Genomic DNA, 21,576 nt, shown 5'->3' on the forward strand with positions numbered 1-21,576 from the left:
TCTCTCCAGTCAGTGTCAGAAAGTCTTGTTTTGTAAAGATCCTTTACATCTGTGTTTCTAGTGGACCAAAGAGGATTCAGCCATGACACAATCCCTGTGGTTGCTCATTCTCACAAGTACATGTAAGAACACTCTCATTTCTGAAAGTGACTTGTGAACCTGAGCTGCCAGGGAGTTGGTTTCTCCATCCTCCTTGGAGCTAATGAGCAAGAGACAGAGAGAAAACTCTGCCTTGCTCCTGAGAGCACATCCAATTCAAGACCTCTGTGAGTCTCACTTGCTCTGTAGACTGCCTACAGTCAGATATTATGAAAGCTTGTAAGTTAGTTAGTTGCAGGTCCTGGTTGCCTGTCAGTAGCAACACTCCCATTCTGAATTTCAGCATTAACACTCTGACACCTTGCTCTTAAATTCATTTACTAGGTTTTAGAAAGCAAAATGAAAATCACATTCATGTAACAGGTTTTGTCAAAATAAATTGACAGGAGAGTGTGTAGGATCACATTCAGTCTTTTTCTCAATAAATGCATTGTGGTGTAAAAAATGTATAATATCTGAGTGCAGCTAAAATCAAAGAAAAGGAGAAAATGGGCAAGCCATGTACATTCAAGCTCCAAACTATATCTTTTTGTCAATTCAGTAAAGAACAATTTCCTTCTTGTACTCCATGTAATGGTACTGTATGGCTTGGAAACTGCTCTTCTGCATACAGAGGGTGGAATAAACTGGCCAAAGCACAGTGGCATCCCTTTTCAATATATATATATATATAAAAATCAAGATGCTTTCCAAACTGAAAAAAAAAAAAAAAAACCAAACAAAACAAACCAAAACAAAATGGGGAGATTTCAAAACTGCTTAGTTTTGTAATTGACCAGAAAAACTGGAAGTCAGCCATCTTATTCATAAAGAAAATGATCATGGTAGCATGGGATTTCTGCTCAGCTGCAGATGCCACTGGTTCATGATGAACCACAGCGTCACTACGTCTAACAAGAGTCAAAGGATAAGAAATTAAAGAAACTGATTCTATAACTGCAAAGTGTATTGCACGGACTCAATAGAACTTTTAGTGCAAAACAAAGGAATCAAAAACCTCAAATCATTGTGAATACTTTTAAAACCATTTTCCTAAAATAGGGTCAAAAATTCTGTATAATATTCTAGAAAATAATAAATACAGCCATATGCTAGTGTGCTGTTGAAACTATTAGTGATATTTTGAGCAGCTGAAGGCAGGCAGCTCTCTCAAAGGAAACAGTCACTGAAATAGCCACAAGATGGAGCCCAAAGGATCTTCCAAACTGAAGTTAATATTGTCATCCTGCATCAGATTAAGAGTTAAATAAAGTGATTTTACTGAAGAACACTCTACAGGAATTTTGAACTGGAAACAAGATGTTTTTCAATGTAAATCCATTCCTGACTAAAGATGTTTTCAATTTGATAGATGGCTACCCATGCACTCACTAATGAGCTTTGATTTCCCATGCTAAAATATCAAGTCCCCAGCATTTTCAAGAAATATTGATGAACAGATAATTTATATTAAATAAAGAAAATTATCTGAAAAGACTAAATCAGTTAACTGAAATTTTCTTGACCTCTGTTTGCCCTGTCTCAACTATCTTAGGGGTATAAATAATTTATGTCAGTTTTAGGGGGTTATGTGAGACTTGATGATCTGTACAACCTCTGTTTAGGTTGTATATTTCAGTGGGATAAGACATGACCCATTCAATATAAGCAGGTAGAGGAATGACTGTCTGAAGCTCATGACAATTCACTGAATTCATAAATTTTAAGATTTTTTTTTAGATACTCAGATTATTGTAATCATTAAGACACTTTACCTCATGCAAACTTTATGTCTAAAGTTGTAAATCTACATTGAAACTGTTCACCCTAATCTCAGTTTAGGGCTGATAGAGAGAAATAAGCATCTGCAAAGAGTGTTTCATCTGTCTTGTATCTGTGTCAGAATGCAATTACTTGCCCCTCTGGAGATACTAATATTTCTCACTTAATAATAACAGGGAACATAGTTTAGGTTTAGTAACAAGAACAGAAAACAAACATTGATGAATATTAGGATTGTTTGTTGCTAATTAACAACTTTCCCACTCTTTTAATAATCTGACATTGAAAGAGAAGTCAGAAGAAGGAGCAAGTAATTTGTACATCTTAAAAACTGATTGAATACCCACTCTCACTGTACTTAAATGGAGAATCTAATGCAAATATTTAATCTAGACATTTTAACAATAAGGTGAAATCTCCATGTTTATCTACCTAACACCTCTGTGTACTCACAGTTGAAGCACATAAAACTAGTGATGCTACCTTGCATCCATGTTTTTTCAAAAAATGCCGATACTTTAATTTTTAGTAGGATTTACAAAAACCTTACAACTAATTAGTTGTAACCTTGATTGGTTACAACTTTGTAATCTATTCAAGGTCAAATTAAGATTACTCTCTTTTAAGTCTTATAAAATAACAAACCTGTAAAATTATTCATATTGATAGATCTGGCATAACATTTCAATTGCAGTTATGATTACAGCTTGTGTTAATGCTCTTACTTGCATTAAAGTACAACAGTAATTTATTCAGCCCCTGTTACCAAAAACTGGAGTCAGTTAAACTACTGTTTTAATGATTATGAAACAGCTGTGATTTCTGAAGAAAGAGTGCTCTGTGTAATTGGTGGCCTGGGTTGTTACTGTAAGTTAGGTATAACACATATATATTGGCATCATGTCAGAAACACATTTGTCAATCAGCATAATATGCTTGAACACCTGCATATCCACATAAAACATGTTTAATTGGCTAAAAATTTCCCCATGGGATAAACTATTACTTTATTGCTCTGCACAAAGATGTGTGCAAATGAATGCTCAGAGGTATTCTATTCAGATACAATTCCAGAATGAATAGTTCTTCTAGTGTCAATCTACCTTTCTTTTTCTTATCTATGCAGACATCATTTGCAGAAATGTACTTTTACAGAGTCGTAATTAAAGCAAAAGCAGTCATCAGCAGCATTTCATGAGGAACAAAGATGGTTCAGTATGTTATGCCTCTAGAAGTTACTCATTAGCCCTGCACTTTAATCACCATGTTAATTTGAGTAGCACACTGGGAAAAGTCCATTTTTTCAAAAGTCAATTAATTTTTATTGTTCTCCACCCCTTATATCAACTGCTCTTTCCTCCAAAATTCTTCTTTGCATGATTTCCATGGTCATCTTATTCTTTTCTAATTTATTATTGTTTCACATTTATTTAATAACATATATAAATATATTTTCAGCCATTATTATGCTCTTACAAATCCAGTCATAGATAAGAAGGACCTCAACCAAGAAGTTCCTTTTCAAAGTATTTGCATGGAATCTGGGCCCAGGGGGGTTAATTTGCCAGCTTTCACCAATAACAGACATTATGACTGAAGATTGAATTATAATGAATATTAACATCAGCAAGAGGTGCTACTTTTGGTTCCAATTTTTTATATAGAGTGGTGAACATTTTTTGCATAAACTAACATCTATATTCTGAAAAATCATTCTAACATCCTATAAACTTCAGTCTGCTTGATTTCACTCAGTTGCCGTTTAAGAGTCAATAATTCATGTTACAATAAAGACATCCCAAGCTCCACTGTGTTTTGCCTTAGCTATATGCAAATGTAAAACTGATATTTCTAAAAGTGAAAGCTTGTTAGCATACTCTCCCTCATCTGTATGTTCCCATCCCACAGTTTCAGGGAGCAGCACATGAAAACGTCAGAAGCTGAGGATGATATTGAGAGGAAGCTCTTCAGGTCTTTCACTACACGTGCCTGAAGATGAAATGCATTAATGCAGCAGATGTACCTCATCTATTTTGACTGAAATTTTATTCTTTCCAGCTCTGTTGATGGAAGATTTGTCCTCCTGGGATATTAGGACTTATACTACTTTAAAGATATTAGTTTTCAGTGCCATCATGCAAGATTGCTGTTTCAACAACTTACATTTCCCAGAGCATTTCTATTGTTTAAGTGACAAACTGGGAAACAGAGAAAGATTGGGATCATTACTAATGATTCCTAAAGGCATGCATCTCAGATTGAAGCTGAAGCAATTCCTCTTATTAAAAGTCATTTAAAAATGTTGGAAATGTCTCTACTTCTTTGCTACTTCTATTATATTTACACCATGATAAAGTTTCTCCCTTCTCTCCTCTCTATTACTTTTTGTTTTTCCCTGTTATATAAAGTACTCTTGAACTGCCAGTTAAAAAAAAAGTCTTCCAAAACAAGTTGTTCTAGACAACGTCAACAAAATCCTCCAAAACCAAAAGTCAGCTCATTTTTCAATATGCAGCCCTGAGGTATAAAACAAACCAAACAGCAAGGACACAAACACGACAGCTCTAGGAACGCAGATAGATATCTTGGGCTAGGCTGCTCTGGTAAAGAAAATAAAGCAGAAAGAACTGTGAGAGCAGCCTGACAGCTTTTTTTAGTGGAAAGTGGCAATAGGAAGATCAGTTTGTTGCAAGTGAATACCATATAGGGTCTAATATCAATGGTTAAGTATTAATGATAATGGAAAACCACAGCCTTTTAGGAGGGTTTGTCTCAACAACTTATCCTATTGTTATACTTCAGCCACTACTGATAGAGTGATCCATGGAAATCTGTGGAGATGCACAGACTCAGAGGAGCATTCCTAGACAAAGAGCCCAAGCTCTCTGCTTCCCTACAAATATTCCAGACAGTCTTAATCACTTAGCATTTCATACTTGTCATGTTAATGTGATATAATACTACCTTAATGTTTAGAAACCTGGAAAAATATCCTGGAAAATACTAGGTTTAAAGCAAGCCAGAAATTAAAAATTGATGTTGTAGGGAATTAAGAGATCCTGTGAGGACAAGGCTCTTACAGCATTTTAATTAACATTACAGTGTATTTTAATCATATACCAGCTTCCCCTATTCATGCCACCACCACACACTTCTTGCTTTCTTTATTTTGACTCGGCCACAGGGTAACTCTTGGTCATACTCTGTCAAGGCAGTTTTTTAATGTAGAGCAGAGATCAGGATGAGCACAAGCCATTCTCGTTTTAGGAATGCTGCTGCAGCTAATCTGGTTTTTGAGCCACATTTTTAGACATATGCTCAGTAGACTGGCTTTGCAACACAGTCTGCCTGCTCCTCATCTAGCCAGAAGAACTTGAGTAAGACACAGGCAGATATGACAGATCAGGTCTGCTGATCTAAAAAATTTATGCAAACATTTGACTTCTCCTTTGAATGGCAAAGAGTACAGGCAACAGCTTCACAAATGTAGGGAACTGCTCCTTAACAGAGTGGTAAGTCCTAATAGTCCCCTTTTTTCTGAATTTATTTTCTGAGACATATAAGGAATGTATTTTATTCTGTTTGACTTTTTTATAATACAGTTCGCTACATTTTGAAAAACCTTGACCTAACTAGACCAAAACTGTCTTATTTAAATTATGCACAATGATGTGGTCTCTTAAGTTCTTGAAACTTAAATTTGGAAGGAAAAATGCCCACTAATTTGTCCGAAGGACAAATAGTTCATTGGTCTGTAGTTGAGGGAGAATGAACTCATATTAAGGAGGGAAAACAACTGTTAGCTTTGCCATGATGCATAAACTGGAAGGTATGCATTTCAAATTTTGATAATTCTATTAGAAGATTCCTGTTGATCTTGATCTCTCTCTTGGCCTGTAATGTCGTTACAGATTAACATAGTGTGTTGTGTGTTCATGCAATGTCCAGTCCAAAACATGGTAAAGAATCTCTGTGCTATCTTTAAAGGGAAATAAACCAGGCTCTTACTTTGTCTAATGGAAAGTAAATTCCTTATTTATAATACACCTGTAGCTATCTAATTGGAAATAATTTTTCCCACCTACAGCACATGTTATTATTTTGTTTTTCTTAACTAAAACAAGTACTTCTGGCATTGCTTTTATTTCCTGCACAACATATTCTTTTCTTGTAGAATGTGCACACTCGCAAAGGTATTTGCTGTGTGAACAGCAAATACCTGTTACCCAGATAGAAAATAGATGTTATAATCAAAAAGCACATTCTGCTTTTAGCTTTACCAATTTATGGTTCAATAAAATGCTGTATCAGAATCTAATTTACAAAAATATGCCATATATAATTAATACCCTTGTGGCCTTCAGAATTCCAGGCAAGTAAAAAACAAATTGAAGTGGAAAACAGCAAGAAATCTATGAAGTCTGTTTTCCAAGTTTAATTTAGAATGGCAGAAAAGACATTGCAAATTTTTGCTGGGAGTAGAACCATATAATTTCATTGATCCATTCTTATGTAGCTTCAAATACTTCATCAAAAATCCAACTGTTTTCATTTGATTCAAATCTGACCTCCTCTAGTACAATTAAGTGTTAAACAAATGAAGATAAAACACTTACTTAGGACTGAATTTTCTGCCATTGTGAACAATAAGTACTTTTTTACCCAGTAGGTAGTCCTGTTAGCTAATGACATCAGAACAACCATTTGAAATGAGACAAAGAGTTGATTTAGCCCAAGACCTTCTTGCCATCAGTGGCCAAAACAAAAAATGCTTGTTTGCACATCCAGTGCAAGACACAACATGAAGTGTGTGAGATTCCCAGAGGTGCATAACACAGCCTCTAATTTCTCACCCTTTAGGCTAAATTACATATATTATTACACACTTTGCAGAGTCTGACCTGGGCTATCATCTTGCTATTTTCACTAAATAAAATAAAAATCAAGGTACCCATGCTATAGATAATTGTGATACTATAAAAATGAATCTAATGGTCTTGGGATTTCAACTCTCTGCTTAGTCTACATGTCATTTGAGTTGCATTTTTTAATGAGATCATGACACACAAGAAGGATAACATTGACATTGAATTGACTGAAATAAGAGTTAGCAAAACATAAAGGTTTATTTTTATGGCCCAAATACCATTTCAAAATTTCACCTCAGTGTTTCTTTTTGGCTTTTTTATAGAAAAACTATAGATATTTTTAGAATAACCAACACTCTAGAGACTTAACTTTAGAATATCTTCATTATTTCATCAAAATATCTGGTAGAAATATCTCTGAGTGTTATGCCAGAAATAAGGAAGCTGGACTTTTAGGCAAAGCACAGATAGCAGTAATCTCAGTCTTCAATCTGTCTTGATGCCCACATTATACAAATTTGTCTAATTAATGCTTCCACAGAAAAGATGGAAAAGGACAACAGAGATACTTTCACAAGCTTCAAGGACCAGACTTTAGCTGAGTTCCTATTGCTTTAAACATTCTCTATGGCTGATATTTACCAGCATAAAAGGGGAAATAACTGTATTGGCTTCACTGGAAAGTTAAGGAGTAAAGGTTTTGTTTTGATTTTAGTCAGATATTAGATAAGGATGTTATTACAGAAGTTTGCTTGTAATATTTGCAAAGCAGCATCAGTAGAGAGTATTTAAATTAACACTGTTCATATGTGGCCTAGCTCTAATTATTTTGGGTGATTACTGAAAGAGTTATGTGGCACAATATTCTGTATTAGTTATGTAAGTCATTACACTAGCTACTGGTATAATGTTCACATTTGGTTTAAATATTTGCTCTGAAATTCCTTTTTGAAAATTTAAATTCATATTTCCTGAACATATCTCACTATGTCTTGACACAACAAAAAATTAATTTCCTCTACAAATTTCTGGCATATTTCATGGAAACACAATTGCAGTAGAATTTGCCTCAGCTTATGATGCTTAGGGAACTACATTTTGGTTGGTCTTGCAGTGTTAAATGAGCATAAATTTACAAAACATTTTTACTTACACACATAAAAATAACGAATGTGGCTTTGTCCATATTTTTTCTCTTTTGAACTCCTGTTTCTGATTCCTCAGTTCGCAGCAAGCATATGCACTTACTTTGTATCTTTACTCTTTATTACCCAGAAAAATGTTCTAGGTTTTTTTTCACTTTGTTCTGTATACCATCTCCAGTTGCTGTCTCCTTAAATGCCCAACTTGGATTAGAGACTGGATATAAAATGGGAGTGGATTTTATACTGCAGGGAAAACAACTGAAACAGAAACCCACATGCACAGCAGCTTTTGTCCCAAGTGGGAGCTCAGGAGCTCAGGAGCTCAGTGAATCACAGCCTGGGAGCTCACAGCAGTAATTTTATTGCTTGTGCTGCTGGGGCTGCAAAGGCAGCTCATCCCCTGCCCTGCTGCATCTCTCTATGGGGTTACTCTCTCTCACACACAGAAGACATGCAGGTGGTAGAGCCTTTTTTCTCTCAAAAACAACAGCTGCGTAGCAAAAGTCAAGAAGAAAAATCCAGCTGGAGGGCTAGGTCTTGACATTTTGTTTCCTTCTGCAGAACCAATAATGGCATTGAGTACAGCTGCCAAGCTCTCATTTCTTTACCTGAGAAATGTTGTCTTAACATCCATGGAAAGTATTCATTTGGTTTTCAGTTTTATCTCCTCTGGGATTTTTTTTTTCTGGAAAAATGCAGAAAATGAAATGGCACAAAGTTTAGAAGTCACAGCACTGAAATCCTTTTGTTTAGAAGTGGCCTCATGAAGTTAATGAACATTTCCAAATGTCTTTCTGCTTCTTGGAGTATCACTGAAGCCATCTGAAATTCATTGCCCTCATAGAGCAGGTGCAATTGTCAGGGATTGTCATCTTTAGACTGTCCTAGGTGCTGTTTCCTCACTCAAGCTAAAATTCATTTTCTGTCTTTGTCTGGTAGACACCTTATGGTCTGAATTTGCCCTGTCTCTTAGTGGGCATTAAGTAAGGTGAGCACCTTGCTTAGCCAGGTAGTTTCCCAAGGTTTAGTATATGGTCAGCCTTCAGTGAGGGTGACTCAGCCCTCAGAAGAGGTGCAGAGCCTTCCAGGGATGTTTGTACCAAATTTTGGCTAAATGAGGGATTCAGGGTGCCTGTGTTCCTTAGCTAAGTGTCCCCTTTATGCATCGGGGGTGGACAGTGTAGGTGATACAACATAACTTCTGCACACTTCAATAGATTTCACTGAAATTTTATATGTCTAAAATGTCACTAAGAAATGAACTAAATTCTAGCATCACAGCTACAAAATTATTAAAATATGCCTTTTTTTTTTACTTCTAGCTACCTCAGAGAACCCGCATGAACACAGTAAGTACCAAGGCAATATAGAATATTGTTATTATAACTTTCAGAAGGAAGGTATTTCCTTATTTTTAAAAAGTTTTTGCAGCCTAAGGTGGAATTCATCAACACAAACTCACACAACATTTTGACTTATGACACTGGTTTTCAATGACTCGCTCTGTTAGTGCAGGACCAGGTGTGTTTCACAGGTTCCAGTTTGCATGGAAACACTTTTCCAATTCAGCTGAGACCCACCTATGCCTTTTGTCTCCATGGCAGCTTCACACTGGGAAACAATCAAGGGGGTCACAGATGGGGAAGGGTCTCTGCAATTCTCTGGCCAGGCCTCTGGTCCAAGTTTTAGAGATTTATTTCTTGGGATGCTGCAATGCTCGCCTGCTGCACAGCTTAGACTTCGGAGCTACAAATCAGAACTAAACATACTTTTAACATTCCTCTGAAATATTTTCTGTCTCATAATGTTGGGATCTGGATAGCACACTGCTTTTAAATAGCACAAAATTGCATACACGTTTATTATAATACAGAATAATATCCTTTTTTATTGCTGCCTCACAGTATATTTATGGGACCTCCATACTAGTGAAGATTAGCTCTAGTCCAGCCAAATCCAGGACAAAGGGAAACCTGGAAAGCTTTTTTTTTCTTTTCCTTTATGCAGAATACTGAACATTTATTTGTCATTCTTTACAAGAAAACCCCACTTCTGTTGTAATAAAAACTGCCATCATTTCTGTATCAAGCATCAAGGAGAAATCTTCTATACAGAAGATCAGTGATAGCAATCACAATTAATACTAGAAGCAATTTATAATTTTAGAAATTCTATTATATTTATAAAAATCCACAGAAAATAATTAAACCACATTAAAAAGTTTAAAGGCCTTTTCATTAATTTAATTTTATAGGGGAAAAATAGTTCAACATTGTTTCTTGATAAATAATATAGTTATCAAAAAATTCTTCTCATGCAAAGTTATCTTTTAAAACAATAATGAGAATCTTTTATTTTTAAAATCTTCTAAAAATTAAAAAGCCTTCTAATATAGGGGTTCTTATTTTCAGAGCATGAACGTGTTAAACGGGAAAAAGCTGTCTCTCAGAGCAAGCCAGGTAGGTTTGGTGAAGTAACCTCCACTTACACCCAGTTCCACTTAATCAGGATATGTGTGGTCTGCAAAACTTGGACACTTCCTTGAGCTAGGCACAAGTCTTTTGCTTTGTGCCATTGGGTTTTTTCAGTGTCTTGGAGAGGAACAAATATGAAGATGACATTTAACTAAAAGGATTCATCTATCACAGTTTTTGACTGTTCTTGTGACTTTTCTCACTGGTGTAGTAAAAAGCATTAGCAAAACCCATTTCCCAGAGTGTGCGGAAGGAGTGCTTTAATGGCCTGCACTACATCAAAGAGGTGCACTGGGAATTAACCCTTCTCAACCCTTTCAGTAAATTAGTAATCACATTAAGTGAGTGTGGGCCCCCCAAAAAGGAGAAGCTACAATCTTATTGAGTACACACTCTGCAGTAGAGTCAGCCTCCAGCTCCTGAATCTCAAAAGTAACAGGAGCTGAACTAAGAATAGCAATACTAATCCTGGACTGACTGTACACTTGGGTAAACTGTAAGTAATACCTGGCTGCAGTGAGCAGGACAAAGGGTCCCCCTTTTAAACCAGGGCTCTGTTCTAATCATGTTTTTTGAGGAGGAAGTCCCTAAAGGATCCACAGCTGGGTCTGGTGTGAATTAACAAGATTAAGAGGGTAACCTCACAGAAAACTCAGCTACTGATGCTCAGCTTACATCACTCCTGAGTGGTTTTCCAGTACCCACTCCAGAAGCAGTGGGGACTGGAAAGCAAGTATTCACATCCCATTGACCTTTGCTGGAAGTGCTGCTGTTTGAACTTCACATTGAAATGAAGTGCTCATGAATAAGTGATTAAATAAACCATTTAAACCTTATGTGCTCAACGATAAGCAAGCAGGCTTTATTTCATTAATTTTTTTCCTATTTTTTTAAGAAATAAATGTCTTTATTTCTTAAAAAATTAGGAAAAAAAAATTTTTCTCATTAATTTCTCTAATGTACAATATTCTACCTTTAAGTTAAATATTTTCATAGACATTTTCACATTTCTGGAAGCCTTGAGGATCTGATTTACTGAAGATATATTGGTTTTGAGTCAATAGGGAAAAAAATATTTCTCTTCTTCTTTCAAAGACACATAGGCCAAGCTTTTTATTTAACTCATTGATCACTTTTTTTGTATTAACAGCTAGCAGAATGCTTCAGGCATTAGGTGAATTCAGTCAAGGCAGGAACAAGGAAGCCAAGCTTGGTGGCCACAGTGGTGGCCAGAAAGTGGGTTGTCTGGAGGGATGATATAATCACTCACCTTTCCTGCTAAATGAAATCAGTCCTGCTGCACAATTAGTTCAATCTCATCCACGTAGCTGCAGGAAAATTAATTTCCTTGGTAGCATTCTCAAACATCAGAGCACTGTGTCACAAACCAGTATATTGGACCAATTGGGATTTTACTCTCGCATACTACAGCACACTCCAGACCCCAAGCCCTTGGTATTTAGGTGCTTGAAGGGAAAATAAATAGGAAAATGCTTGCTAAATTTCCTTTAGCATAAAATCTCTATTCTCAGATGATAAATGGTTGCTTTGGAGAACAGTGGCTGTTTTGAGTTTCACTTGATGACTGGAAGTATTAATCTGCAGGCACTGGTGGTAATAGTGCTTCTGCCTGCTGTGTGCCAAGGAGTGCTCTTGAGTTAACAGCTTGAATTATAAAAGCTTCATTCTGAACAAAACAGTGGCCTCCTTTTTCACCTTGATTCAGTGCAGCTTCAAACCATTTTTCATATGCCTCCTGCCATCAGACTTAGAAGTATCACATGACTGAAATACCATGGAATTTCAGAAAATATATTGATCCCACAGGGAAAAGTTTAAATTAGAGTGTTTTGTGTATGTCAGTGAAGGCAAGTAAAGCAAGGGAATCCATTCCTGATGTAATTCTGCTGAAACTGCCTGCAATACACAGAGAAATGTTTACAGCCTTATTTTTTTCCATTTAAGTTAGGTACATCAGGGAAAAAATTAATATTAATACTTGTAGTGCTGCAAAACTGGAGCCCTGCAGAGCAAATAAATTCTCTTCAATGAAGGATTTCAGAACTTTAAACTTCGGGCTTACTCAAAATCAGTATTTTTTTTTAATATTCATAACATTTATTCTTTTACTCTTTATAGCTTTATGAAGTCCTCAAAATTGTTTAATTTTTTTATTTAGAAGACTCCCTGTGATATGGTAAAAAAAGAATACAGGAAAAATTAGAAATATTACTTCTGTTCTTGGCAAAATAATATTATTATTATCCTCATCATATGTTTTTCTCTGCTTTTCCTCATACTGAATGTGGTGAACAGATCGATTTTATGAAGCTTCCTGATGTCTTGAAGTGTATTCCCTTATAAGACAGTTCTCCTTAAGTCTGGATATTCTACTCCTTCAGTTTCCCTTCTGGCTACAACCAGTGTCTGGAAACTCAGAGAAAAAGCCAAGCAGCCACCACCTATAGTTCTGCCAGGGAATGCATCAGGCTGTTCTCCAGTGGAATCAGCAGACCAATATCTGCTGTGTGGTTAGGTTGCAGAATAAGTAGGTAAATGAATACCAAAGAATTACTGTGTTCATTCCCAGATGAATGCAAATCCACAGGCCTGTCCAGTTTTCAAGATAAATTAATTCTGAGGAGAAACACTGCCCCTACTTTCAAATCAATCAGATGTGCCATCCACTCACAAACATATTTCCTTACTTATTTACTCACAGACTTGTCATCGTAGAGTTACAAACAAATATTGCTGTACATTCTCAACAGAATTAGGAAGGAAAAATATCTTATTTAGTGTTCAAAAGTATCAGGATAATACCCAAAGAAAGAGAACCCTTTTTATTTTTACTTATCATTAATCCAGGGCATGTTACAGGGTCTTTCTTTAAAGGCAGCATACCAGGTTTTCTTCTGTATTGGTACATAGAAATTTTAATGTCCTAATCTAATTTAGTGAAATGCACTGTTATATGTTAAAGCTCCTCAAACAGCAGAAAAAAGACACTTTCTCTCAATAAGTTGCATCTTCAAGCTGCTGGTTGTGTTATAAAACATTTCTAGCTCCACAGACATACACAACATAGAGTTGAGATTTTTATTTATTTATTTTATTTCTTTTAAATTCATGGCTTTCATAAGAAACTGACAGTAGCAATAGCTGAGTAAGGGCAATAAAAGTGCCCCAAACTTAATACAAATTAACAGAAATTAAATTGAAACATACCAGAAAACAAATGAAAAGCATAGCAATGTAGATATATGTTCAATTTCCAAATAATAGAAAATATTAGTAACTGGAGAGTTTTATCCCTCCCTCTATTTGACCCCATCAGTACTGATTTTTCTTCCAGAAATAGACCAAACAAGCAAGAGAAGGGGACCAAGAGATATCTGCCCAACCTGATCTCCACACAGTCATTGTCATCCTTGATATGATGCCTTCCAGAGGTCTTAGTGGAAAGGATAAGGTCAGAGGCAGTGGCTGCAAGCTGCTTTCAGCAAGAGGAATGGCAAATACAGTCTGACTGTGTCTTAAGCATATTTAAAAAGAATTTAGGAATGTATGTGATTGTTGAAAGGTAGAGTTTAGGAGGGGAGCTTGAATTCAATTATGGAAAAAGACTAAAATGGAGTTGAGCTATAAAAGGATGAGGTAGGGTGAATTTAAAATCAACCAAACTGGGTAGAGCAGAAATCTGAACATAAACATCCCAGTTTCCACCTGACTGGGACATTGAGAAGGTAAAACAAACCCCACTTGATTAGAAAGTGTAATCCCACCAACTTACTTGGAGAAGAGGAAGTTCAGGTCTGGTGGCCAATGTTGACATGGGTCTACATCATCTGAGAATTGTGCTGAGCAAATCCACAGGCAGCTCAAGAGCATGTGGGCATGGGCAGCTTTTCCCATAAGATTAGCAGAAGTTCAAGACTGTTCCAAGGTCCTGTGACAGATGTCCAGCTAGGTCTAGGTAGGCTTGTCCAGTAGCAGGTGGTATGGACTGGCATTTCAGACTGTCCCATGTGTCCCTCTGTGACCTGTTATGTGCTTGGACATCTCCATACCTTTTTCATCTTCAGTGTGTAGACACATAAATACCTCAACCATGTTTTTAGTTAGACAGTCTTTAAAGTTCTAGAAGATATTTAGAAGTTCTTAGTGTTGTTTAATACCAAGCTGTTAGACTTAGACACTCAGGAAGGTGCTGTTGGCAAAGGTGTAATGGATGCAGGAATAGGATGGCTTCCACCTGAGTGCCTGCCTGAAAGATGCTGAAGGGTATGCAGCTGTTTTCTGGCAGCTGAGACATTAGGCCCAGTAATTTACTTTTTCCATGAACATGATCTCACCATGCAGTCAGAACTCATAATGCCTGCATGCTGTTTTACAGTGCTATAATGGGATAGTGGTGGTGAAGACATGCATTTATTTTGTCATTGTGAACCATATGCATAATATCACCTATAAAACTATATTTCCAATTATATGAACCTATGCTAACACATTGTGATTTTAATGCTGTTTTCATGATACAGAGGAGAAAATGAAACAACAAAAAACAACTCCCACTGAGAAGTCAGGTAAGAATAAGTGATTCTCCCCTGATTGATGGAGGGGGAGGGAGGTACTAAACACTATTCAGCACTCATCTAGAGTAGTATATTTGCATTGCAATATTTTTCACAGTGTTTTGAAATATGTAACTGATCACAAAGAAAAACCAGCAGAGTGGAAATTGCAGCTTCTGTTCTATTAAGAATTGTCTTTCCAATGATGAAGACAGGTCAAGGTCTTTCAGCTCCTTAGCTGCTTGTTTCAGCCTGTCATTAGCCAGAGCTGGGCTAATGAAGTGAGGTCTAGCTGTAAATCAGACCTCTGAAAGGATCCCAAATATGAGAATAAATTACCAGATGGATTAGGACTTTGGATCAGTCCTATGGAGAAAATGTTAGGGACTAAACTCTAAATCTTTGGGTCTTATCTGTGATTAAGAGTGTATAGTTTTTTTAATGTAATGTTGACAGGAAAAAAAGTCAAGTAACAATGAGTGTTCTAGAAGCTGTGAAGTGTCAGACAAGGAATTATAACATTCTCATCATCACTGGCAGTCAACACAAAACCGTCTGAACTTTAGGGGTTTGAATGCTGTGCATCCCTGCACAAGTAGGGGAAGCTAAAAACAAGTGAGAACTGACTCCAATAAAATGCTTGAATGTTAAAAAGAAAGGGGAAAAAAAGAGTTTATTTTTTCTTCTTTCAGTATCTAACTATTACAATTTTATCTCTTTTGTCTTCTGTAGCCCAGGCAAAGCCAGCAAGTATGTTATTCTTACCTTAATTAGAAAAATTCCTGTAAAATTGTTGGATACATGTATCTTTTTCTACTTTTACATAAGAAAGCATGCCTTGGCAATTTCTAGTTTTGCTTAAAATTATAGTGTCTTTATCACCATGTCTCCCGTTCCTTTCATTTAATATACTGTCTTGTTATTACTATTTAAAAGCCCATTTGACGTAACCAATTGCTTCAGTGCAGGAGTGAATTCATTCCATGCTTCCCATATCAAAAGTCCCATCAACAAAAATTCATAAAGGAGTTAAAGTCTATTAAAAATTACCTAGCTTGAATGAATGCTCCTGCTAAGTTAAAGAAAAAAAAAATAGAAATTAATATTAACTGCATCCTGAATTCTTCTCAGTCAAAAAGGACTCAAGAGAGTCAATACCTTAACTTACCACACAGCCTGCTTATTGATTTTCTATACCTTTCACACCTTCAGAATGCAGATTCAACTACAATAATAATAATTTAAACTGTCAATTAATTGCCCAAATAATTAAATGATCAAAAAAAAGTCCAGATGTGGGAAATGAATCACTCTTCACTCAAATGAACAAATTTTTCATTCATGCTTCATAAAAGTGTTTCCCATTTGAAATTCCGTATGATGTCTTCATCTCAGCATTTCTCAACTTATCTGGCCACCTGAAATCACAGCTACCAGGAGTTCAATTATTCATCTGAGTAGCAGAAAGGCTGAGGCATATTGCCCTTTTCTCAGAGGCCATTCACATTTTCAGCACTTTCCCCTTTACAGCCTGCTTTTGGGTCCTGATTCCTCAAAAGGAAAGTGATGCACAGTCCTTGAGCTGAGGGAGCATCACCATGAAACAAGGCCAGCAGAGCTGTCCATTTATTCCACAGCCATAAAATGTATTTTGGCCACAGTTTCCATTGCATAGCTGCTACTGTGCTATGAGATCTGTGTGGTGGGGTTTTTCTTAAGTCTGACTTTTGTTTGTTAGACCTATTTGGAAAAAAAAAAGCTGCTTCAACTTTTCTATTTCCAGCAACAGAACATAATTTATAATTTTTTCAGTAATGATTATGAAGTAGAAGAATGGGAGGAAGTGTACATGTGGAGATGAGACGTATTTTCCACACCTAAATATAATTTATTCATACGTAATAGTATTTGTCCAAGACTTTGGCAATTCTGCTCAAGTGTATCTGAATCAAGAATAAAGGATGAGTGAACGGTTGCTGAGTTTTTTACTCTGCACTCTCCTTTCCAATAATAAAAATTGAAAATGGATAAAAATTACATTTAAGAAATCACAGAAGAAACTTCTAACTTACTTCTTCCTTAAGACACATGCACGACTCTTAGTAGATTAATAGTAGCTATATTTGTGAAGCTTTGTGCAGTACTAATGAACTTTGCTATTTTGTGGCAGATCCCTCAGCAGATAATCTCTTAATAACCATTCATTTGTGGGTTTCATTTTGCAAGTAACAGCATGAAATAAGAGAAGGGGAATGTTTAATCCTGAAAAACATACATGCAATCCTTCTTACTAAAAAAAAAAAAAAGGTGCAAAATGTAACTGAGAAACATTATGGCAATTTTTTTATGCTATTGTTTTTTGTTTAGAGCATGAAGCAGTCAGACACGAAAAAAATGTTCCCCTTACAAAACCAGGTAAGCACTCCTGTATTTTATTTTTCATATTTGTTTTGAAAATGTTATTTAAAGAAATAGTGAAATACAATTGCATATGACAAATGTCCAAACCATTGTCCTGTGATCTATTTTGATGTATAGAATGGCCCTGACATATTGTACCACAAACTAAATAGCACAGTACATACTTGTAAGGCTGGTTGTCATTTTAAGATATAGATATATGTACACACCAAAGGTCAAATTTCTGTAATTCCATTGATGTCAAAGACATATGTCAGCAAAGAATTTGAACTGCTTTCTGAAACTGCTTACTTTAAATGGTTCCATTTTTCTAGTTATTTGGGGGGGTCTGCCTTTCATTTGGACTTCAGAAAACACTTAACCTCCCAGGATGAGCAATACTTAAATTTTCGTCCATTGCAGGTATCATATGATATAGTATTTAGATCTTGGTCTGGCACCATCCCCAATCTGTGGCAAATGTCTCTGATATCACAGCTCATGCACATGACAGAGCAAAATTGATGCTGGTACAGGAAGGAGCATTGTTCAGTTTCACTGTGGACTGTCATCATGGGTTTAAAAAATGTCTGCTCCATGCTTCTTCATGAAAGGAAATAAGGGAAGAATTAAAATTTTTTATTATTAATATTAGTCATCCTTAACTCTAGCAAACCAATTTCAGTCCATAAATGAGAACACCCCTAATAATATCATTCATTATTAAATTGTTGTTAATTGCTGTGAGATTAGTAAAAATATGTTTTGATACATGGAAACATCTAGAATAAATAAAGCCTTTCTCTGCCATAACAATATTCTGCCAAACCTGACTGTTTTGACCATTTTTCTTTCCTCTTTTTCCTTCCCAGTCAAACCGAAAAACACTGCAAGTACGTGTAATGACTTATTTCTTATGGAATATAAATCTTCTTTTCAGATGCATGTTCTCTAAATTTGCATTTTTGCAATTTTCTCATGTTAGATAATGCTATTTTCTTGCTTATACTACAGATACTCTTGTATTCTGTCTGCTTACTGACAGCCAAACACAACAAAATCAAGCACATTTATAATGCAATATTGTGAAGATGCAAGATTCAAACTGTATTTGCAATTTTTGCTCCCTAGAAAATAATGTAAATTACACTGGTAGCAAAACTGATATTCTGGTGGGTTTAGATGAGTGTAGATGTATAATTTATATCTATGCAAATATACTGTTTATTGAAAACAAGAAAATAGCATGTAGCATAACTGAATTAGAGAACCTTTCCCTTAATTCTTTTACCATTTGGAAATTACTTACATTATTAATTCACTAAGCACGTTGTTGGCCTTGTTCCAATAAAAGCTTTTTTTAATAAAAAACCTAAATTAAATTAAAGAAAAAAAAAGAAATATTTCCAATTTAGATTAGTTTTAAGGAGGATTCAAGGGGAATTTGTCACATTGCAAAAACTTCCACTGAAGTCATGGGATATTGTCCTTTTTAAGGTTGTTTTTAAGAAAGGCTTCTGAACAGGTGAAGACTGGGATCTATGCTTATTGTGGCACATTACATACTGCAAAGCATGGTCAGACAAGAATCAGAAGGACAGTGTTTGTACTGCGTGCTTTGAATAGTGAAAATGCTGAAGTGTGGACCTTCACAGAGGAATTAGTTGTTGCCTCTTTAGCACAGGATCTGTGGGGGCTTTTTGGTGTTGTGCCTGACATTTCAAGACCAAACCATGTGTTATTCTGGTGGAAAGTAAGCTGATGACAAGGCAAAGCAAAGTGATTCACTTCAACTTCCTAGACCAGTCACCTGTGCTAGGTGCTTAAGTTAGAGAGGATGAATCATGCTCTGAAACACCTGTAGGAAAACAGGGTTACTCTGAACCCCAGATGTAAAACAAAAGTGTGAGCACAAGGCATCTGAAATGTGCCTACACAGAAGGATATCCTTCAGCCCTGAACTGCAATGTTCCATTTTTGAGTTATTATTGCAAAATTATTACTTTCTGCGAAGCTATCCATGGGCTTATTTCCATTTTTGCCAGTATTTTCAGAAAATTTTGCTCTACTTAATTATATTATCCACTTTTGCTCAGTCTTGGTTTCTCTGGATCTGTTTACTGACACGTAATGTCTTCTGCAGTGATTTATCTGAGAGACCCAGTGATGGCACTCACTACTGTTAGAAGCTCATCACAGATTTAAGTAACTAATTCCTTTTGCTTTCATCATAAAAATCACTGTCTACAATGCTTTTTTATTGAGAGCTATATTACCCTGGTATATTGTGAATATAAGGAATAGTCAGGATATTTTCCCTTGACCTTTGCAGAGGGTTGTTTGTACCACATTCTTGAGCTTATATTCTGCTGCTTGAAATGATTATAAAGGTTAACAGTACCTTTAGAAAAATGAAAAAAAAAAAAAAAGAAAAAAGAAAAAGAAGGAAAAAACCCAGACCTATGGTCATTTACAAAAGTAATTCTCTATACACTGCCCCTTTTTGTGTAAACCATCCTTGAATAGATCAAGCTTAAGATTTTAAACACCAGAGCTGTCTATTTCAAATTGATTTTCTACACTTAAAGGAGAGCACTTAGTTAGATCACTGCCTTCTTTATTTAATACATTTTGCTTCATGTATTTCTTAGTCAGGTGTACAGTGTACTTACCATAACATGAATGTAGCTGTCATGTAATTCAGTATGAGTTGTAGCAATAGACACAAAATACCCACTGATTTTGGAGTTCAGGTCCAGTGGAATATAAAATAAATTAATATATTTATCCTGGGCTGAATTCATTCACACATTTAATCTTGTTCAGTCTTATTGTAAAAGCAAATGTGGTTTAAGTTACTAAAGAAATCGGGTAATTAGGGAATGCAGGTATAAACAGAAAGACAAGGCTGAGTTTGAGAACTACCCAAATTAATCACACAGACAATTTCAGAGTAGGAGCTTGCTGCCATGATCTAACCTGCAGGCAGGTATACACCACATAGTCACTCACTCAATTTTAAAAGCAATTAGTAAATCATCTTATTTTTCACTCTTTCTGTTTTAGTGTGCAGGAGGGTCTTTGACAGCCATTGACCGTACATCAAACTTGAATGTGTAATGAAACAGAATTAACTCCCTGCATACTGACTAAAGACTCACAAATTGTGAGACATTGCCTTGTACAGAAAACAAAGCTGGTGGCAGATCTTACACACACAGGAATGCCAAACTGTAGTTTGCAGTCAAGAGGAACATGTAGACTGATATTTAAAAAAGACCTTAAGAATTGGCAAATTATATTCCCACTTAGGTTTAAAATGAAAGCTCCATAATAGGAATAATATATGTCCCAATGTTCTCAGAGTAAGTCAAAGTTTGTTGATGCATTGAGAATAGGAAATGACCCTAACATTTCATACAACAGAGGGTCAAACCTACTGCCCTTCAGGTCAACAGTCTTCCTGTACCTGACTGTCCAAGGAAATCAATTAATCCTAAATTAGGGTACATGCACATAACTGGGCCCATCCAGATCCCTCAAAGAGACACTCCTTCAGTTAGGAAGTGAGAGCATGAAACTCTTTCCTAGATTCAGTACCTCAGAAAAAAAATCTTAGTTTTTTCTTCTGAAAATGAAAAAAACCCATTAATTATTCCATGGGTCATAATGCAGTAATGTGTCATCTTTAAGAAGCTACGAGCAAGATCATAACTAAAAAGTAAATATTAAAGGACTTTGGCATGTTAGCATTTAATAGCAGCAAAACTGGCCTTTGTTGAATGCCAGTAGTACCTAAGCATTGAGCACTGACATTTACAGGTCTCCTTATGGGCCAAGACTTGAGTGAAAGTTTCCTGGGATGCATTAGGGAAAATGATGCTTAATTGCTCGGTCTTCCTGTGGAAGAAGCATTGACTGAAACATTTTCACCTTGGTGTGAGCTGATGTTCATCTGAAGCCAAAACTCAGCAGGAAGAAAGTACAGAGAAAGCTCAGTCAAAGGAATACCCTTAAATGCTTTGTGATCTTATTCCTTTTTTGTCCTGCTCTTAAGTTCTAAGAAAAGAGGCTTTTCTTTTTCTTTCAAATTGTATTCTTACATAAAAGTGGGACTAATGAAGCAGTGATGGGTTAAAAATTATTGGATTCAAAATGACAATGTAATTAATTTCTTTGATTTAAAATGACTGATGATGATTTACATCAGAGAATTTCTATCTGTTGGATTGACCAGTTTTCATCAATTATTTTG

General features: G+C 35.9%; 1 protein-coding gene across 1 annotated transcript in view; it reads left to right on the forward strand.

Annotated features, from left to right (window-relative positions):
* Nucleotides 1-21,576, forward strand: part of TRDN (triadin) — a 189,991-nt gene that overhangs the window by 147,434 nt on the left and 20,981 nt on the right. The window contains exons 27-32 of the mRNA XM_071437566.1: nucleotides 9,196-9,222; nucleotides 10,285-10,332; nucleotides 14,889-14,933; nucleotides 15,654-15,671; nucleotides 17,289-17,336; nucleotides 18,194-18,214. Of these exons, the coding sequence (XP_071293667.1) occupies nucleotides 9,196-9,222; nucleotides 10,285-10,332; nucleotides 14,889-14,933; nucleotides 15,654-15,671; nucleotides 17,289-17,336; nucleotides 18,194-18,214 (207 nt within the window). The remainder of the gene's footprint in view (nucleotides 1-9,195; nucleotides 9,223-10,284; nucleotides 10,333-14,888; nucleotides 14,934-15,653; nucleotides 15,672-17,288; nucleotides 17,337-18,193; nucleotides 18,215-21,576) is intronic.

This window comes from Agelaius tricolor, unplaced genomic scaffold, assembly GCF_023055355.1.
Source record: "Agelaius tricolor isolate 1412-34295 unplaced genomic scaffold, bAgeTri1.0.p SCAF_1, whole genome shotgun sequence".
Classification (NCBI taxonomy): domain Eukaryota; kingdom Metazoa; phylum Chordata; class Aves; order Passeriformes; family Icteridae; genus Agelaius; species Agelaius tricolor.